Source organism: Rhinolophus hipposideros (assembly GCF_964194185.1).
Source record: "Rhinolophus hipposideros genome assembly, chromosome: 3".
Taxonomy (NCBI): Eukaryota; Metazoa; Chordata; class Mammalia; order Chiroptera; family Rhinolophidae; genus Rhinolophus; species Rhinolophus hipposideros.
The window spans coordinates 53,577,162-53,595,590 of record NC_138049.1 but is presented as its reverse complement, the minus strand read 5'-3'; the positions used below and the strand labels follow the sequence as shown (position 1 = coordinate 53,595,590).

At 32.0% G+C, this 18,429-nt stretch overlaps 1 protein-coding gene across 1 annotated transcript in view; it reads right to left on the bottom strand.

Annotated features, from left to right (window-relative positions):
- The window catches only part of ASCC3 (activating signal cointegrator 1 complex subunit 3), a 303,631-nt gene that overhangs the window by 64,031 nt on the left and 221,171 nt on the right, over positions 1 to 18,429 (bottom strand). Inside the window, exons 31-34 of the mRNA XM_081040509.1 lie at positions 9,435 to 9,572; positions 9,231 to 9,351; positions 8,124 to 8,256; positions 4,790 to 4,915 (exon numbers count right to left, since the gene is read on the bottom strand). Of these exons, the coding sequence (XP_080896635.1) occupies positions 4,790 to 4,915; positions 8,124 to 8,256; positions 9,231 to 9,351; positions 9,435 to 9,572 (518 nt within the window). The remainder of the gene's footprint in view (positions 1 to 4,789; positions 4,916 to 8,123; positions 8,257 to 9,230; positions 9,352 to 9,434; positions 9,573 to 18,429) is intronic.

The window sequence follows — 18,429 nt, the reverse complement described above, 5'->3', positions numbered from 1 at the left end:
GCTAATAACACCAAGTTTGTTGGTTTGATCCCCAAATGGGCCACTCTTGAGCTGTGCCCTCCTTAAAGAAAAGGAGGCATTAAATATGTGGGTGGCAGATATGAAAATGAGTTCCAATTGATGGCAATGTGTTGTGCCAGAAAGCAAGGAACCTTTAGCAAAAATCCCTTGAAAAGAGTGACCACATTTACATAACTTTTATTACAGTATATTGTTATAATTGTCCTATTTTTAGTTGTTAATCTCTTACTGTGCCTAATTTATTATTTAAACTTTATCATAGGTGTGTATATATAGGGGTAAGCATAGTATGTGTGCTCTGGTACTATTTGTGCTTTCAGGCATTCTCTGGGGTTCTTGGAACGTATCCCCTGTGGATACTACTACTGTATTTGGCTTGATAAGCCTATACATTTTCCAACACATTTTTCAGGTGTTTGGATAAATATACAATTGATAAAGTTATTTCTAAATTGAAAAAACTAGTGAAAGTGTGCCTAGAACACTGAATAAATAGCACCATTTATAGAGCAAGAGCAGGCTACTCTTTACGCAATTAAAATTACAGAAGGAAAACATTACGAAAATACCATAAAAAACACAAAGTTAAAAACTTCATTTTTATCCATAAATTTATCAGGCCATTTGAAAACAAAGAAATCTCATGCATGTTGCTACTGATTACCACGAACCATTCCTTAGAAATATAACTGGAATCCCAACTTTACCATTGTATGCCTTCATAAATAAATTTGATACTTACAAATAACATTTAAAACCATTAATAATAAAAACTTTCCTTCAAAATTATACGTTCCTTTCATATTTATTTTAGTTACTGTTTTATGTATTTACAAGATATATTTTAATGGGCTAATATTCCTTCTAATGTTTATTTAAGTCTTTTGGAAAAATTTTTAGACTAATTTGTGGCTTTTATCCAGATAAAGTACAATTAGGGAAAATATTTCTTAAGCATTTAAAAAATAAATTGCAAAAAAAAGTTAACTAAAACCATGTCTCCGAGACTATAACAAATTATCTGATGACTACGCTAAAATATTATTCATAATCTGACTTGATAAAAGTTAACACATTTTTAGCAAAATAACTTAAAAAACTTCCAATGATATTTCTTCTTAATATAATTTTCTAATGTACTGACCAATATTTTTATTGACTTGCAAAATTCAATTTAAGTAATTGAACTGACATAAAATTTAGTCAATACTAACACTTTTATACTTACAATATCTGGGGCTAACCTAGAATTTAAAAATCCCTAAAATTGTTTTCCTCAGGTATTATGGTGTGATAACTTTTGTTTATTTATTTATTTTTAAAAAGAGACAACTTTTAAATATAGAGAATACTAGTTAAAATATTATATTCAACAATAGTAAAGTCTCAATCATTAAAATACTTGTCTCTATGCAGCAAACACAAATACTAAAATGCATCTATTTTTGTTAATGATATAACATCACTGATTTTTACCAAGTAGTCTTTGTTAATATTTCAACTGAGATTCTAAAGTTATTTAAAATATTTCAAGTACTTATAAAAGTAAGATAGTACATTTGAGACATACAATTTACAAGACACTGTTAAATAATAAAAATAAACATAAATTATTTTTTAAGTAACAAAAATTTGAGAGATAACGTATTCTGACACTTTTCTGTGAATAAAGGATGGAGTTTATATTTCTGTGATCTTTATTAGCATTATTGGCCTTTGCTTCTATCACATAAACTTTTCAGTCATCATACAATTTCTAGCCTAAATGATTATAAGCATTTAGCTTAAAACATTACATATCATTATTTCAATAATCACTTGACTAACTTGAAAAAGCATGCAACAGTTAAGTAAAAAGGTCTGTTTTCATGTTGTACTCTCCACAGTGCAAAATTTATGATTTACTGATTATTTAAACAGAAATATTACACAACTGTTTAATTACGGACAAAGGATACAATGTATTTTCATGCTCACTGCATTGAATCATCAAATCATTATCTTCTCTTTGCCATAAACAGACAGCCTACCTTTTTGTCAGCATGCTATTTCATTTATTTCACAGAGAAACCCAGTTTCACAATAATTGACTTGTCAGAGCTCTAATTTATGAGGCTGAGCTCTGTAAGATTTCTCTATATTGGACTCAACCTGCACACAAGCAGGGTTGAATATTTACAATGCTGTTAACAGGTGCTGAGTTGTTTAATGATTCTAATAGCCAGAAGCGTACTGAGAAAGCCAGCGGGATCACAATTACAGGCTGTTTGAACACAACAATTACTAGTCCCCTGAGAGGTGTGAAAGTCAAAGGCAGTTTGATACTGACAGCATCCAGCACATTGGCTAGACAAGCTAACTTCTATTAGCAGTCCACTGGGAAAAAGTCATAACAAACCTCTCCCTATCATAAAAAAATTTACAAAGTTCATTAAATTAAACAATCAAAAAGTAAAACAACTTTTAAAAAATTATCTTTAAAGGATCTTATCAAAGGACAAACAAAAGTATCACATATGAAACATCAAGTTATCTTTTTCCAACTCTAATAAGGATGAAATTTCACCAATTGAGAATAAAAGAGATTTTATTGTAATGTAAAACATAGATAAAGTTACACCAGTTTGGATTTAATGTGAATAGCGGCAGCCATTTCCTGTTTGGTTTACATAAACCTAGCCAGAGATCTCTCTGGGAAATTTTTCATCAGTATTGAAATGCTGCAGCTATAACTGTCAGTACTGGGAAGTCATTTGTTACAGCACCATGTTTTTTTATGTTCAGATTATGCAGCAGTAATAATGACAGAAATAATGAAAGTGGTTACAGGGACAGCTGAAACTACCACATTTTCCCCCCCAGAAATATTTAAAAGCTTTCTCAAGGGAAAACAAAGAGTAAAACTGAACATACAAATTGAATCCAGAACTCAATTTAGAATATATTTCATGATGCACCAGTACATGTGTTTATATGTATTTGAACAAACTAATGTGTATACGTATGTATTATCTACATATACATATACATATAAATATGTATCTTTAACTGCATATATGTATGTATTTGAATATATGCATAACGCACACGAGAATGTAAACTGACAATCTCTCAACATAACTGTCATTTACTTAAGGTCTTGGATTTTTATTGATTTTTGCTTTATATGTTTTAATTCTGTTTTTAGTCACCTAAAAACTTGTAAACAATTGTAAGTTTTTAGTGATTGCTCTTGTTATCAAGATGAACCATTCTTTGTCCTTTTGAATCTTTTTTTGCCTTGAATTTCATTTTGCTTTCTCTTTATTATTGTTCTTCATATCTTCTTTCATTCCTTAATTTTCAACTTTTCTATTTCATTTTGATTTCATATATGGCTTATAAATCATGTTTAGCTGGATTCAGAAAAATGAATCTAAGAATTTCTGTCTTTCAACAAGGAAGTTTAATTTGTAACATTTATGATTATTACTGTGCTTTCCCGAAAAGACCGGGTTTTATATTAATTTTTGCTCCAAAAGATGCATTACGGCGTATTTTCGGGGGATATCTTATTTTTTCATGTACAACAATCTACATTTATTTAAATATAGTCATGTCTTCTTCTGGAACATCATCATAACGTACTAAATGTGTCCATCTGGCTGACAAACTTAACTGGGGCTTATTTTCTGGGCAGGTCTTATTTTTGGGGAAACACGGTATTGGCCTGTCTCATCATATGAATAGATCCTGTCAGTCCTCTACTCAAAATCCCTACATTGGTTCCCATTTCACCCAGAATGAAAGTCAAAGTCCTGACCATAGTCTCTAAGGTTCCATGTGACCTGTACTACCAGTGACCCCCAATTAACCTCCTCTCCTGCTCTTCACCATCCCGTACCCTACCTCAGCTCCACCTCCTCCTGTGCCCTGAATACACCAGACACGCCTGCCTTAGAGCTTCTCCGGGTCCCTTGGCCTAAAATGTCCCCTAGATATTCATATGGTCAACCTTCTCACTTCTTTCAAGTTTTTGTTCAAATGTCAGCACCTTTGTTTTTTTTCTTTTAAACAATACAGTATTATTAACTATAGTTACCGGGCTGAATATCGTAACTCCAGAAAGTTTGACAAACGTCTCCCCATTTGCCCTGTTAGCACCTTTAACTAGGCCCACTCTGATTCTCCCCACCCACTTTACCCTCTGGCTTCCCGATTGTTCTTTTCTGGTGCTTTTTTTTTCATAGCACTCATTACCTTCCAACATACTTTGAAAATCCACCGTCTCTGATAAAAGAATATGAGGGCCATGAAAGTGGAAAATTTTGTGTTTAGTTCACTAATGTGGCTTCAAAATGCCTAGAACAGTGCCTGGCACATAGTAGGCACTCAATAAATAAACTAAGGAATGTAGATTTAATTTTTAAATGCATATCTCACCATTTTAAGGAGCCAACCGCACGTGCACCAAGTCAGGCACCACCATGTGATTCAGCACATTTCTTAGTGACTGCAGCTGTCCCGTGTCCCTAACTATAGAGCAATCTCCTCAAGGATATCCTGCGTTAACTAAAATAAGCTAAAATAAATACATACAATTATTCACTTTCTAATAAAATATATTGTGATCATATAGTATGATCACATCTGAGACATCATCTGATTCACTGGGCAAATTCATACATCTAGAACGTCCAAAGTTCTGACTTCTATTCTGTACCTGAATTACTTTCAAACATACTTTCTTTCAGTGCAAAACAGAAATAAACAGTTACCCTGCACTTACCTGGGGTTCATGATAAGACGTCGGAAAAAGTAAGTCCAAGTGATATAATCCATTGCATCTTGTTTAGATGTTATTGTACCACCAGCAATCTCTGCATTTAAATGATCAGCGAGCACTCCCAATAAACTATATAGTGAAAAAGACATGGGAAACATACATGAGCGTTAATGAACCACACTTTATCTCACATAGTCAAGACTCAGATGTTACGTTCCAAGATACATAATTAATGTGTTTTGTATACTTTGCATATTTTGTATATAATTTTGGGGAAATGAATTGCTAGATGGAAACAAGCACAGGTTAACAGGAATAGAACTAGTAACTTACAGGCGGGAAAGATGAGAGCCAAAGGAAGATCAGAACCACAGAAGATACACCTTGGAGAACTAGGGAAAAGTATTACTATGCGGTATGGGAGTAAGTATGGAATAATACTGAAATGATGAAAGGAGATTTGGCAAGAAAGGTATAAGCATTATGACTGAGCAAAGATATTCCCTTCATTCATTTAGTGTATATTGAGTTCCTAGTTATATATAAAATAATTGTACTAGGTGTTGTAAAGTATACAAAGATGATCAGATGTGTTGAAAGACTGGCATAAAAAAACGTTCATTTTAGTTTCTTATGTAAATAACAAAAAATGGAAGCAATGTACAACAAAAGAAAAGGTTATATAAATTATGATATATGGAACAACATACAGTTATTAAACAGTTTTAGCAAAGGATGTTTTAAGGAAATGAGACAATGCCCATAATAAAATGAATGAAAAAAAAAGTTGCTATGTTACTCTCAGTTTATCACTGGAAGAGCATAAATCCATATAGCCCATTTGGAAGGAAATATCTATCTGTATAATCACTATGACTTGGCAATTTCACTTTTCCATTATCACCTGCTAGAGAAACATTTATATGTTAGGATAAAAAGCAAAATACTTCACTGCAAAATTGTATGCAAGAGGAAAAAATTGGAAACTAGAGAGTTTCAGTACGTTCATTAATAACTATTATGTTCATTAATAGTGTAGTTAATATATAAACTATAAAACACTGTAATAGATAAAACATTCAGAGTTTTACCAAGGTAGAAATTTAAAATTTTTAGTTAAATTTTTACAGATGTAAAAATTTTTTTGCAGATAATTTTTATCAAATTAAGGACATTCCTTTACATTCCTGTTTGCTAAGAGTTTTTAATTATGAATGTGTGTGAAATTTTATCAAACGCTTTTTTTACACCTACTGTGTTTCCCTGAAAATTAGACCTAGCCGGACAATCAGCTCTAATGCAGTTTTTGGAGTAAAATTAATATAAGATCTGGTCTTATTTTACTATAATGTAAGACCCAGTCTTATGTAATGTAATATAATATAATATAATATAATATAATATAATATAATATAATATTTACTATAATGTAAGATCGGGTCTTATATAATACAATATAACATAACATAACATAACATAACATAACATAACATGACATGACATGACATGACATAACATAACATAACACCAGGTCTTATGTAACATAAGACCAGGTATAATATAATATAATATAATAATATAATACCCGATCTTATATTAATTTTTGCTCCAAAAGACACATTACAAGTGCTTGTCTGGCTAGGTCTTATTTTCGGGGAAATACAGTATGAATAATCATGATTCTCATTTTTTCTTGCTAATGCGGTAAATTACATTCATTTATTTTCAAGTAATAAATCATCTTTCCATTTATGGAATAAATTATACCTAGTTGTAATATATTATCTTTCTTTACACTGTTGGATTTGAGTGGCTAATTTGCTTTAGGATTTGTACATCTATATCCATGACAGACACAGGTTTGTTACATTCCTTTCCTGTAAATTTCTTATCAAGTTTTAGTACCAAGATTATTCTGGGTCATAAAACAAGTTGGCAAATATTCCTATCTTTTCTACTATTAGAAAGAGTTCCTGAAAGAGTGATGTTATTTTTTTCCTTAAATGCTATGAAGAATTCACTAATGAAGCATCTGGGTCATAAGATTTCTTTGTAGAGAGATTTCAAATTTAAGATTCAATTGCTTTGATCGATAAGAGACTATTTAGATATTCTATTTCTTTTTGTGTCAGTTTTAGTAAATTTTTAAAAAAGAATTTTACCATTTGTTTCAAATTTTTAAAATTATTTGCATAAAGTTTTTCATAATATCTTATTTTCTTTGTAATGTCTTTTGATACCAGATATTATTTTGTTCCTTCTCTCTTTGTTTCCTTGATCAAACTTAAAGGTTTATCAATTTATTTTTCTTTTCAAAGAACTAACTTGGCTTTGCTGATTTTTTTCTAATGTATGTTTGGTTTCAATTCATTCTTATTTTTATCTTTGTTATCATCTCCTTTGAGATCAATTTGCTAATTTTTTTCGAAATTCTTGCAATAGATACTGAAATGATTGATTTTTCATTCTTTTTAAATATATACATACTTATGGTCATAAATTTTCTCTAAGCACAGTGTTAGTTATATCCCACAATATTTAATGTTTTCATATTTTCCAAATTTAAAGAAATGAACATAGTAGCATTAATAACAATAAAAAACTCCAATAATTATTTATGGTATAAATTGAAAACATATTTTGTCTTTCTTAGTTAGTATACAGTAAAGAAGATATAGTGTATTCAAAAAGACTGATAAACGGTAGCAAGTGATAAATGTTAGAAATGAAAAATGTGTAAATTGAAAAGAAAAATAGTTATTTTCAACTGAGAAAATGAGGCAAGACTGTGTCAAGGGGTTGTAGTTACTGGGTCCACAAAGAAATATTTGATAATTCTGAAACAGGCCATCAGCCTAAATTATTCACTTCAAATCCTTTTATTTTAGATATTTATTCATTAACTGTACCACAAATTAATACTTTATTAAATGCTTACTATAGTGTTCTAAGAACTCTACATTTGATTATTACAAGTATCCCATGAAATAACTAGGAAAACTATTATGTCCATTTTACAGATAGATGCCCTAAGGTACTGAGGAATCAAATATCTTGCTCAATATCAAGCAAACAGTGCAGCTCAGATGAGAATCCTGGTTGTCTGGCTCCAGAGTCAATGTGACTGAACACTGTACTTACACTGCTTCTTTTAAAAAGTTTTAAAAATGAAAATTATAATTGACTGTCGTCTTACAGCGATAATTATACTCGGCTTCACGTCAAGTAATTCTTTTGAACTAGTTTTATTCATTTTTGTCTAATAAAATGTAACCACAAAAATACCAAATTGCTATATGACATGAATTAATTTAAAATAATTTATAGCAAAAATTACCTTGATTCCACTGGGAAAGGTTCATAAAGAAATTTTTTATAAAAGTCTTTCTTTATGTCATGAACCAGAATGACAGCTTTGCCTTGGTCATCGAACTGAGGCCTCCCAGCACGCCCCATCATCTGGAGTACATCTATAAAAAGCAGAACAAGAGGTATTCTGAAATGTGGCACGGAGCACAGGGTATATTTATTGATTATTGTATGTTTGTATAATACAACAAAATAACAAAGGAAACAGAATATCTTAAGAGTGTGTATGCTGTATCCCTGATGCCTACTGTTGAGTTTCCACATAATTAATCAATTCACTATGACAGAAAACTGAGTCCCCAAAAAGTTCTCTCTTACTGTTTATAAAAGTAAGAAAAAGTTTCCTTTAGTTAAATGCTGTTTAAGAGTTATTACTATTTTAATTAAAAAAGACAAAGTAACACATACATAGAAAAATCTCTTTAGCAGAGTCATTTGATCATTTTTCTCTATGAATAATGGGTGCATTTAGGCCTCACTCGCCTTCCACCTATGGTATAAAACTTTTTTTCTTATTTTTTCCTTTTATACTGCAGGATTCTCTGAAGTAAGTAATGATTTAGAAAAAATATAGTGTTTACATGTATTTATTGAGTAGAAATACACATTGAGTGTATTTCTCTTTAGAACCCACTGGAAATGCTTCTATCAAGTTTTAAAATATGTTAATAGACTGTTCATGCACAGATTGTAGTAACAAGCACTTTGGTTCTACAATTCCCAGGGAAGTATCATTTCCAGTGAAATAGATTTAAAATTAAACATTACAATGTTTAATTATAATTTGTTAAGTATCTAATAGTTACTAATCAGTATTTTTATTTATTTATGAATTTGAAACCATTAGTTATGATTTTGATATTTATTGACAAATTGTGTAAATGTAAGACTGGGTAAGTAAAAGCAAATAAAACAGCCAATACTTTGAATAATATTTGCATTAGTAAACACAAATTTATAATTTTCTCATCACATGCTTAAATGTGACCAATTCTCTAAAATTTAATTCAGGCAAATTAAAATTTTTAAGACACAAATAAAAGCTTAATGTATCTGTAAGTTTAAAAAAAATTACCTGTAATGGGAAAATCCACATAACGTCTTGTTTTCCCATCATAATATTCTGTTCCCTTAATAATTACTAAATGAGCTGGAAAGTTCACACCCCATGCTAACGTACTTGTAGCAATAAGAACCTAAAAAACAAAAGACGATATATCTAACTCAAACATAACTTTTAAATTACATTTAAATATCTACTCATGGGAAAAAAAAATACCTGAACTTTACAGTTTACAAAGAGTTCTTCTACTGTCTTCCGGTCCCTTTCATGTAGTCCGGCATGATGCATTCCTATTCCGAAAGCAAGTGTGAGCTTCAGGTTGGAATCTCTTAATGTTCCAATGATGTTATCCATCTGCAAATAAAAGCACAATTATAAGATGCAGCAGCATTAGCTTTAAAATTTTCATATGAAGACTGTATTTGAATAATTTTGCTTTTTGCTTATGGAAATATGAGCATAAAAATATGTGCCCCATCTACAGTTATGATTAAAGTTAAATTAATTGAAAAGAATATCTACTTAGTGAGACCATATATTCTAAATAAATTAAAGTTTAAATGTTAACCCTGTTATTTTTATGCGTCATGGAAAAAAAACCTGTGGGTAAGTGGACTATCCCCTTAATGAGTAACAACTATGAAAGGAATGCAATGCTGCCCCAAAATGTTTCAATGTCTCTGTTCATATCTTGATATAGGAAAGACTTTCATCTTTTTGACTCAGTGCTAAAAATTTAGAAAATATGAACAAAAAAATAATGGAAAAAAAACCAGTCTTAATCCCCACCACACAGACAAGAATTGTTCAAATTCAGGTTTTCTCACTGCCTTTGTGACCCAGGGCAAGCCAGATAATCTCTTTGAGCCTCAGTTTCATCATTTAAAAAAACAAACTGGTGTTACTTTTGTTTACTTCTTATTTCTTTGATCAACAGTGCAGTTAAATACTTTTCATATTTACTGGCTGTTTTGCTTTGTAAATCATCTTTTTATTTTTTAGGTGGATGTGATAGACTTTTTACTTACTGGCTTGTGATAGGTCTTTATGCATTAATGGTATTAACTCCTTGTCCATCATATACTATAATGCTTTCATTCAGTTTTTTCTTTGTCCTTCATTTAATTTTTTTTGCTTTATGGACTTAAATTTTTAAATTGATCCCATATGTTTTATTGCTTAGAAAACTTTTTCTCATTTTGAGATCAAATACATATTCACCTACTAGTTCAACTTCTGTTATAGTTTTATATTTTACATTTATATAATTAACTTGTAATTTATTTTGTAATAGAGAGTATGGTAGATATCTAAATTTATTTTTCCTAAATAATCAATTATTTTAGCAATTCTGGTTAAATAATTCCTTACCTCCCTTATTTATTTTTTTTACCTTACTTATTTTAAATGCTAATGTTACTACATTCAGAATTCTTATATATTCCAGTTTTTGAATTTTAAAAGATTTAATATCCAGCCTCAGTTTAACTCACTAAATTTTCATGACTTAATGGTTTTGAAACTCATATTTTATACTCTTTGAATATTCTATCACTTTCCATTCTGGAAAATACTTAATGCAACACAGATTTTATGGCAACACGCAGCAAATCTTCTTTTCTTACAAAACTTACTCCCTGTAAAGAACTAAATAGAAAGCCCAATCTCTTTCCATTTAATGATAGAACTCTAGTGGGCCTTAAAGCAGAGGATGACACGAGGTGCCACACGGGGTGCCACACGGGGAAATTCTTCCTGGGCAACTCCATGAGAAGAGTAATACAGAAATCAAGTGGTTTGAGAGTACATGAGCATTTTTTAAAAGGACACATTTTAGTTATGTCTGTAGCTTCACTACCACAGTCCATGAGTAAACAACATAGTAGAGGAGGAACTTGGAAGTAGGTAATGTATAATTATTGTATGCCTGAAGATTGAGATAGAAATATTAAACACTGACATTGTCTTCAGACTTCATTTCCTTTTTTCCTTTTATGATTAATCACCTCTAATACGCACAAGTATACTTGCAATACACTTACTCTCTTGACTGTGCATAAACCAATAAGCAGGTCACAAACTAGAGAAAACTTTGGCTGCTGTTTAATAAAAATGCATAAGACAAGCATATCCATATAATGAAGCATTCCAACTGTTTTCACTTCGTGATTTTTTCCCCCAATGGTCAGAAAAATTTTCCAAGTTTTTTATGTGGGAACAGTCGTTTACACCCCAAATCCAAAAACTAAGATAATGTGTGGCTTTATAATAATTATTAATGTATAAAAAGCACTGCATAGACTAGGTAATATTTTAGTGACATACACATCAGAAATGTTATTTACCTAATTTCCCTGAACTGAATGCAATGTATAAATAGTTTCTTGTGTTTCATAATCATGGTATGGTCACCTGATATTCCTGCATTACTTACTTTATAAACTTTTAAACAAGAATATGGAAATGGATTAACATAAATCCACTTTACCTTTAAAATTAGCACAGAATTAGTAAGCTTATCACAAATGCATGCTATAAAGAAAGAAGCTTGTCTTGTCTCATAAATTATGTTAGCTATTCTCAGGTGACAGCCTATTATTCATTTTTTGTTCAATAGTTCACTGCATAATGGATCTTCAATTTATATTATCAAAAATTAATTCATGATTTTCTTGCTCTGACAATTAGTTTCAGGGATTTTTCAGTTTCACAACTTAAACAACAATGTATTATTATAACTTGTATAATGGCAATGCCAAGCATCTCCAAAAGGTAATGTAACATTTACCACAGGAAAACTAAAGAATCCTATGGCAAGAGGTTTGGTGAAGCATTAATATCCTGTCCTTTCATAAAGGGAAAGCTAGCTGTGTCTCATTCCCATTCCCCCCACTTTCACATAAATCAATACATAAAAAGAACTATTTGTCTATCAGAACTGGCAAAGATCTAAAATCCTCATGAGGACAATTACAAAAAACAACTTCATTTATTACATGGTTACTGTGGATGAATTCTGAGTTATTTGAACATCATAAAAAAGCAAAATTTATAGTAATGTTACTCAATCATTAAGCGTAACATACTATTAGAACAACCTGTTTAAATTTGAAAACATAATTTTTGATTAAATTTTCATCTTGATCAAAACATCATAATACAAGCAAAATTTTTCAGGGACTTAGGATAATGAAAGATTAAAACATGATAATAGATATTATTTGTTAAGTACTTATTATGTATTAGGCATTGTGCTTATTACTTTACAAAATTATTACATTTAATCTTTTACATAAATATGGCTCTATTGTAACATCCAATTTATTTATGCAACCTGATATATTATAAATTAAGACTCAGTGATTTTGAATATTATAGAGTAGCCTTTCTCAACCCTGGTTCCATGAACCATGAGAGTATTAAGCCCCACAAAAAAATCTGAATTACTGTCTTCTTAATTTTTCCAAGGATAAGTAGTACCATTTAGATAGTTAGGTGAAAAGTTCATTTATTACATACAATGCATGCCTTAGCATGCTAAGGTTTCATTCTTATTAAGAAAGGCTGAAAGAGAATTTAAAAAAAATAATCATCGTAATTAAAACACTTTGATATAGCCCGTTTAATTCCACAGTTCATTTCTGTTCAAATTACATTTGTTGTAATGTGCAGGTATCTTTTCAATAAGCCAGTCTTTGAAACATATCTGACTACATATCAAACCAAAAAAAAAAAAATTCAATATTATAAATAAAAGAAAAAACAGATCTATGTTCCTCTAAGTAGTGGTCTTTTTTTAGGGTGGTGGGGGAGAAGGCACATATGTAAACTGTTGAACCAATTACTTTAACTTAATAGAATTTTTTTATATTTTAAATTTATTATACTCAAAAAGCTTTTGTAGAAAGATAGGATTCCATTTAAGTAGATACATTACTCTGTGCCTGAAATACATTCCAGTCAGAATATAATTCAGAGAGTTGATGACAATGCTGGCTCCAAAAGAAAGGAGGAGACCAGATTGGACACGAATGAGCTAACAGATTGTGCAGCCCAATTCTGTCCCTTTGAGTGTGATATATTGTTTCAAGATGCTAAAAACCCATACTTTCTCAAAGCATATCTGTTGTGCTGGTTTTCCCATTTTCACAGAATCCTCATTATCAGGACTCTGTACTCTTTTCAAAGCACGTCAGACTCAGACCATATGCCACTGAATAATGCTTATCAATTGTCTAAAACGCTCAATAAAAGATGCACCATACAGAAGAATAATAAAAGTTATGAAGAATTTCTGTTTTTTACAAAAATAATTCCATATATCTCATCTGGTACAGATGTTAAATGAAGTTAAAACGTTTCCTCATAATTACTAAGTGTTAATTTCTTAAAACACACTTCTGTATGATAAACCTCATGGACTGAAGGGGGAAAAAACTAAAATGAAAGAATAGATTCTATTGATCTATTAAGAGGAAAGAAACACAAAAATAAAGACAGTAAATTTCCAAACTTTACCAATACTCCTTAGAACATCTCTTGCTGTCCCCTCTGAAGTCCAAAACAACCATACCTCACAATAATTCAACATAAACATACAATTATATGTAAATTAAATATATCAATGAAATTTAAACAATCTCTGATATGCCTGCTAAATACACACAGTGCCATTTTCAATATTTGCGTTTTAGTTTGGCCTGATTCTTAATAACAGTAATATCAAAACTGTGCTATAAGGTGAGATATTAAAGATTTTCCTTTATTAATGTTTCTAATTTAATTCTCTATGCGATTGGCAGAAAATCCCAGTGTAAATGCTTCATATTTATTTTTGATATACAGTTTATGCTTATTTCCATATTTTGGAGAGTTCAGATTCCAAAACATGCTTGGACAGCATTTCCATGTATTGAAAAGCTTTTAAAATGCAGAGAAAGCTGATGAAAAGGACATTACAGAATTAATTTTCTAAAGTAACATCATTTGAAATGAACAAATATTATATTAATATGAATTAAATTTGTCAAGGATCACAAGCAAAAGGTTGTAAAAATATTAATATGGTCAAATTTTACCAGAGGTTTTAGCAAGAAGAACACGTTTATAAGGTAGTATTCAATGTAATTAGTTAACATTCATTGAACATTTAATTCTGTTCCAGGCCTTTTCTAAGTACATTAAATGTATTAATGCATTTAATCCTCATAATAATTCTCATAATAATCCTGTGAGGACAAGATTATTACTATTCTTTTATAGAGGAAAGGATGAGGTTCAGAAGTTAAACACCCTACCAAGGTCATGTAGCTTGTGATAGGCAATCAGTATTAAACCTAGGAAGCCTGACTCCAGCCCAAGCTCTCAACCACAATGCCACCCTCTTATCACCATATGAATGACAGGCATATTCATTTAACTACTTAAAGTAATGACATCACGTAAGGCTGGGTCTCATTGTTTCAGACTATGCAAAAAACAGGTAAGATTTGAAGAAATGAGTACTAGACTCACACAACTGGGGAACTCTATGCAGAGGATTTGCAAATCTATTCCTTATTAGTTGAGTTATCTCCACCCCTGTACCTCAAAATGAAAATATATCTAACATTATCTTCTTTTATAAACTAAAATATCACCTCTCAAGATCGAGAATGGCACAGTTCTTGTTGGTTGAGTGTGTTTGGTAGTTTAGCTACTGACTTGATCTTTATTGTATTTCCATCCAATTTCCAAGTCACACACACCCCCACTTTGACTTTTCCATCTTCTCTACTCAGTATTTTGGCTATGATTCTGTTTACCATAAAAGAACACTGCCCGAGTCAACCACCCTGGTTTTGAGTTCCCAAGCTCCACTTACTTGCTTTGTGTTACTCGGTAAACCCTTAACTCTTCTAAGTTTTAGTTTTCTGCAGCTGCAAAATTGAGACAACTTTCCCTGAGTTCATGATTCAATGAGATAATATAAACTTTTAGCCAAGTATATAGTACTCTAAATATATCAATTATTACTTAGCATAATAAGAGCTTTGCCTCTTTCTTCAAGAGGACATGCATGATTATCAAGCAAAGCAAAATAAAAACGAATAGCCTCGTGTCTTATAACTGTTATTAATTAAATAAATATTCCACGAGGTCCAACTGAGTTCATATACAGCAAATCTGTAGATAGTGTCTATTTCACACTTAATATTCTTGGCCTAATAGCTTCTTTACTGGTCAGTCGTTAAAAGGTCTGAGGTCTGATCAAAATAGAAAGCACTTGGGGTGGGACTTCTGTATCACGAGCCAAATCTATTTTAGTTTGAAGAAAACAAAACAAAAAAACCCCCTCAGATCCTTTGAGTTGAAAATGTAGTTAACGTGCACTAAACTCAAATTAATTTCTGATATTCAACATTCTCAAAGTTCATCTTCCCAAAGCAGCTTTCATTCCCAAAGCATGGTACTAACTTCTTACCTATAGGAAGAGGTCAATATATATGTATATATATATAGATAATATATATATGTGTGTGTATATATATATATATATATATATATATATATATATATGAATGAAAAAGCAAATGAATTAAAGAAAACTATAGCAAGAGATCATTAATAGAAACTCCACCAAATCTGACCTTGTGATGATTTTGAGTAAAGCTTGACTGTATTTCATTTGTAAGTCTATGCAGGCTTTACTTGTACTGAGATTGGATGAGTTACATTTAGCTTAAGATGATAAACTTTTCAAGTATCTAAAAATCCTTTCAGTATTAAGCATGTGAAAATAACACCAATCTCACTTTTCCTGAAAGTGCTCCCGTTGTGCACCTATGCTACAAAGCTTTTCATAAATTCACTTTGAAGCATTGTGTAAAATTATTAATTAGCGTATTTCTCTAGTAATGTTCAGTGTACAGTAGTCCCCCTTATCCATGGGGGATACATTTCAAGACCCCCAGTGGATGCTTGAAACTGTGAATAGTACCAAACCATATGTATACTACATTTTTCCTACATATACATTCCTTTCACTTACAGAAAGCACTTTTCCCTTTTCCATCTTACTTACTTCACTTAGCATGATACTCTCAAGACCCATCCACGTTGTTGCAAATGGCAATATTTCATCAATTTTTGGCTGAATAGTATTCCATTATATATATGTTACAGCAATAAATTTTTTTTTAAAAAAGGAAGCTCTTTACAGCTTCTCTTTGGCAGGTCTGAATTGCCAGCATCACCACTCTTGTGCTTTGGGGCCATCATTAACTAAAATAAGGGTTACTTGCATACAAGCACTCGGATACCTTGACAGTTCATCTGACTAACAGGTGAGGAGCATACACAGTGCTGATACATTGGACAAAGGGCAGGACAGCATAAGATTTCATCACATTACTCAGAACAGTACGCAATTTAAAACTTATGAATTGTTAATTTATGGAATTTGCCATGCAATCGTTTTGGACCGTGATTACTATAGATAACTAAAACCTCAGAAAGCGAAACCACAGATAAGGGGGAGATTACTGTAATATATGTGTGTCTTCTAGCTAATTCATTTGAATTAACGAGGTTTAATTACACTGCTGTTACAAGGAACTCTCATATTCCATACTCCTCTGCTTTTCGTATTACTTCCATATCATGCTCCAGTCATAAAGCATGATTCCAGATTCTTAGCCCCCATCTATCTTCTGGTGGTACTCTAGACATGAGAACACAACTTAAATATTTTGGTCCAGGGCCTTTAGGCCAAAAGGCCTTGTAGAATTCCAATTCATTCCTAGTTGTAAGGACAAAAAACAAACAAAAACCCCCAGAATAATTAGTTCTCTTTGACTACTCTTCTAGCTATCTGTATCTTATTTAATAGTACAGAAGAAAAAAGGGGTAACTCTGATGCTAACTGGTAAGATATATAGAGGAGATGAGGGGGAGAATGTAAGCAAGACTAAAGAATCAAGTCTGATATTCAGGCAGGGTTCTGCTTTTTTCCCACCCCAGATGTGGCACCTGCGGTGTGCATGATGAAGTAAGGAAGTATTCTGAGGTTTCAATCAGTAAAGCCACTCAGAAGAAAGGGTGTTTCTTCTGCTCTGTTATCTGCTAGTGCTGGATGGCACTATCGAGATCCTAGCACCGTTCGTCCTTGTATGTAGGACCAGGCTGTAGAACCTCTGGCGGAAACCAACAGATCGTACTTGCAGGCGCTCAATTTTAACATTAATTAAATTACATAGCAAAGACTGTAGAAGCAGTTGTATATCCTATTTGCTTCTATTTCTTTCTTCTGCCCATTTACTCCTCAACTCATTCCAAACTGGCTTCTGTTTACAACATGTCACTGACTTTGCTTGCCAAGTCCTTCCAGGACATCCAAGTGCCAAATCCCACCCATGTTTCTCTGCTCTCACATCACTCAACTCCATTAACACTGATGTCAAGCACTCCTTCCTTCCTGAAACCCTCTCTTCTACAGTGTTTTAGAACTCTCTTGTGTCACTGGCGCCACTTTCTCAGTGCCCTTTGCCAGCTCCTCATTTCCAACCTAAGCTCTCAATGAGAAAGTGTCTCAAGGCCCACCTTCTGATTCTCTGCACCCTCTGTCTCAGGGTCTCATGTGCTCACCTGAGTTTAAAGGCAGCGTCTATCACGATGCTCCCAAGTTCATATGCTAGTCTCACATTCTCTGTGGGTTCTACAGATTTCCTGCAGCTAATTGCCTTGAAATCTTCACTTGAAAATCTTGGACATATAAATTAACCTGTCCAAAATGTAACTTTTTTTATTTTTAGCTCAAATCTGTTTCCGTCCTCTCCATTCTATATTCCCAGTCCTTCCCAATTTTAATAAATGACATCATTATTTAATCAGATGTTTCAAAAACTGGGGAACCATTCTTGATTCTTTCTCTCCCTCAACCTCCACTCCTTATCTATCAGACTGTAGTACTGAACCTAGCCTCAAACATATTTTCATCTCCACCATCACCACCCTAGGTGGCTCCTAGGTTCTCACCTTCATTAATTCAATTAATTTCATTAATTAATTTCATCATTAATTCCACAAAACAGCAAAACTGATATTAAAATGTAAATGGGAGTATGTCGTTTGTCTAGCCTACAACCTTTTAATGCCCTGGAATACCCCTCCCTTGTTACCTTGCTTCCTTCAGTTTTCTATTCAAAGGTACCCCACCAGAGAGGGCTTCTCT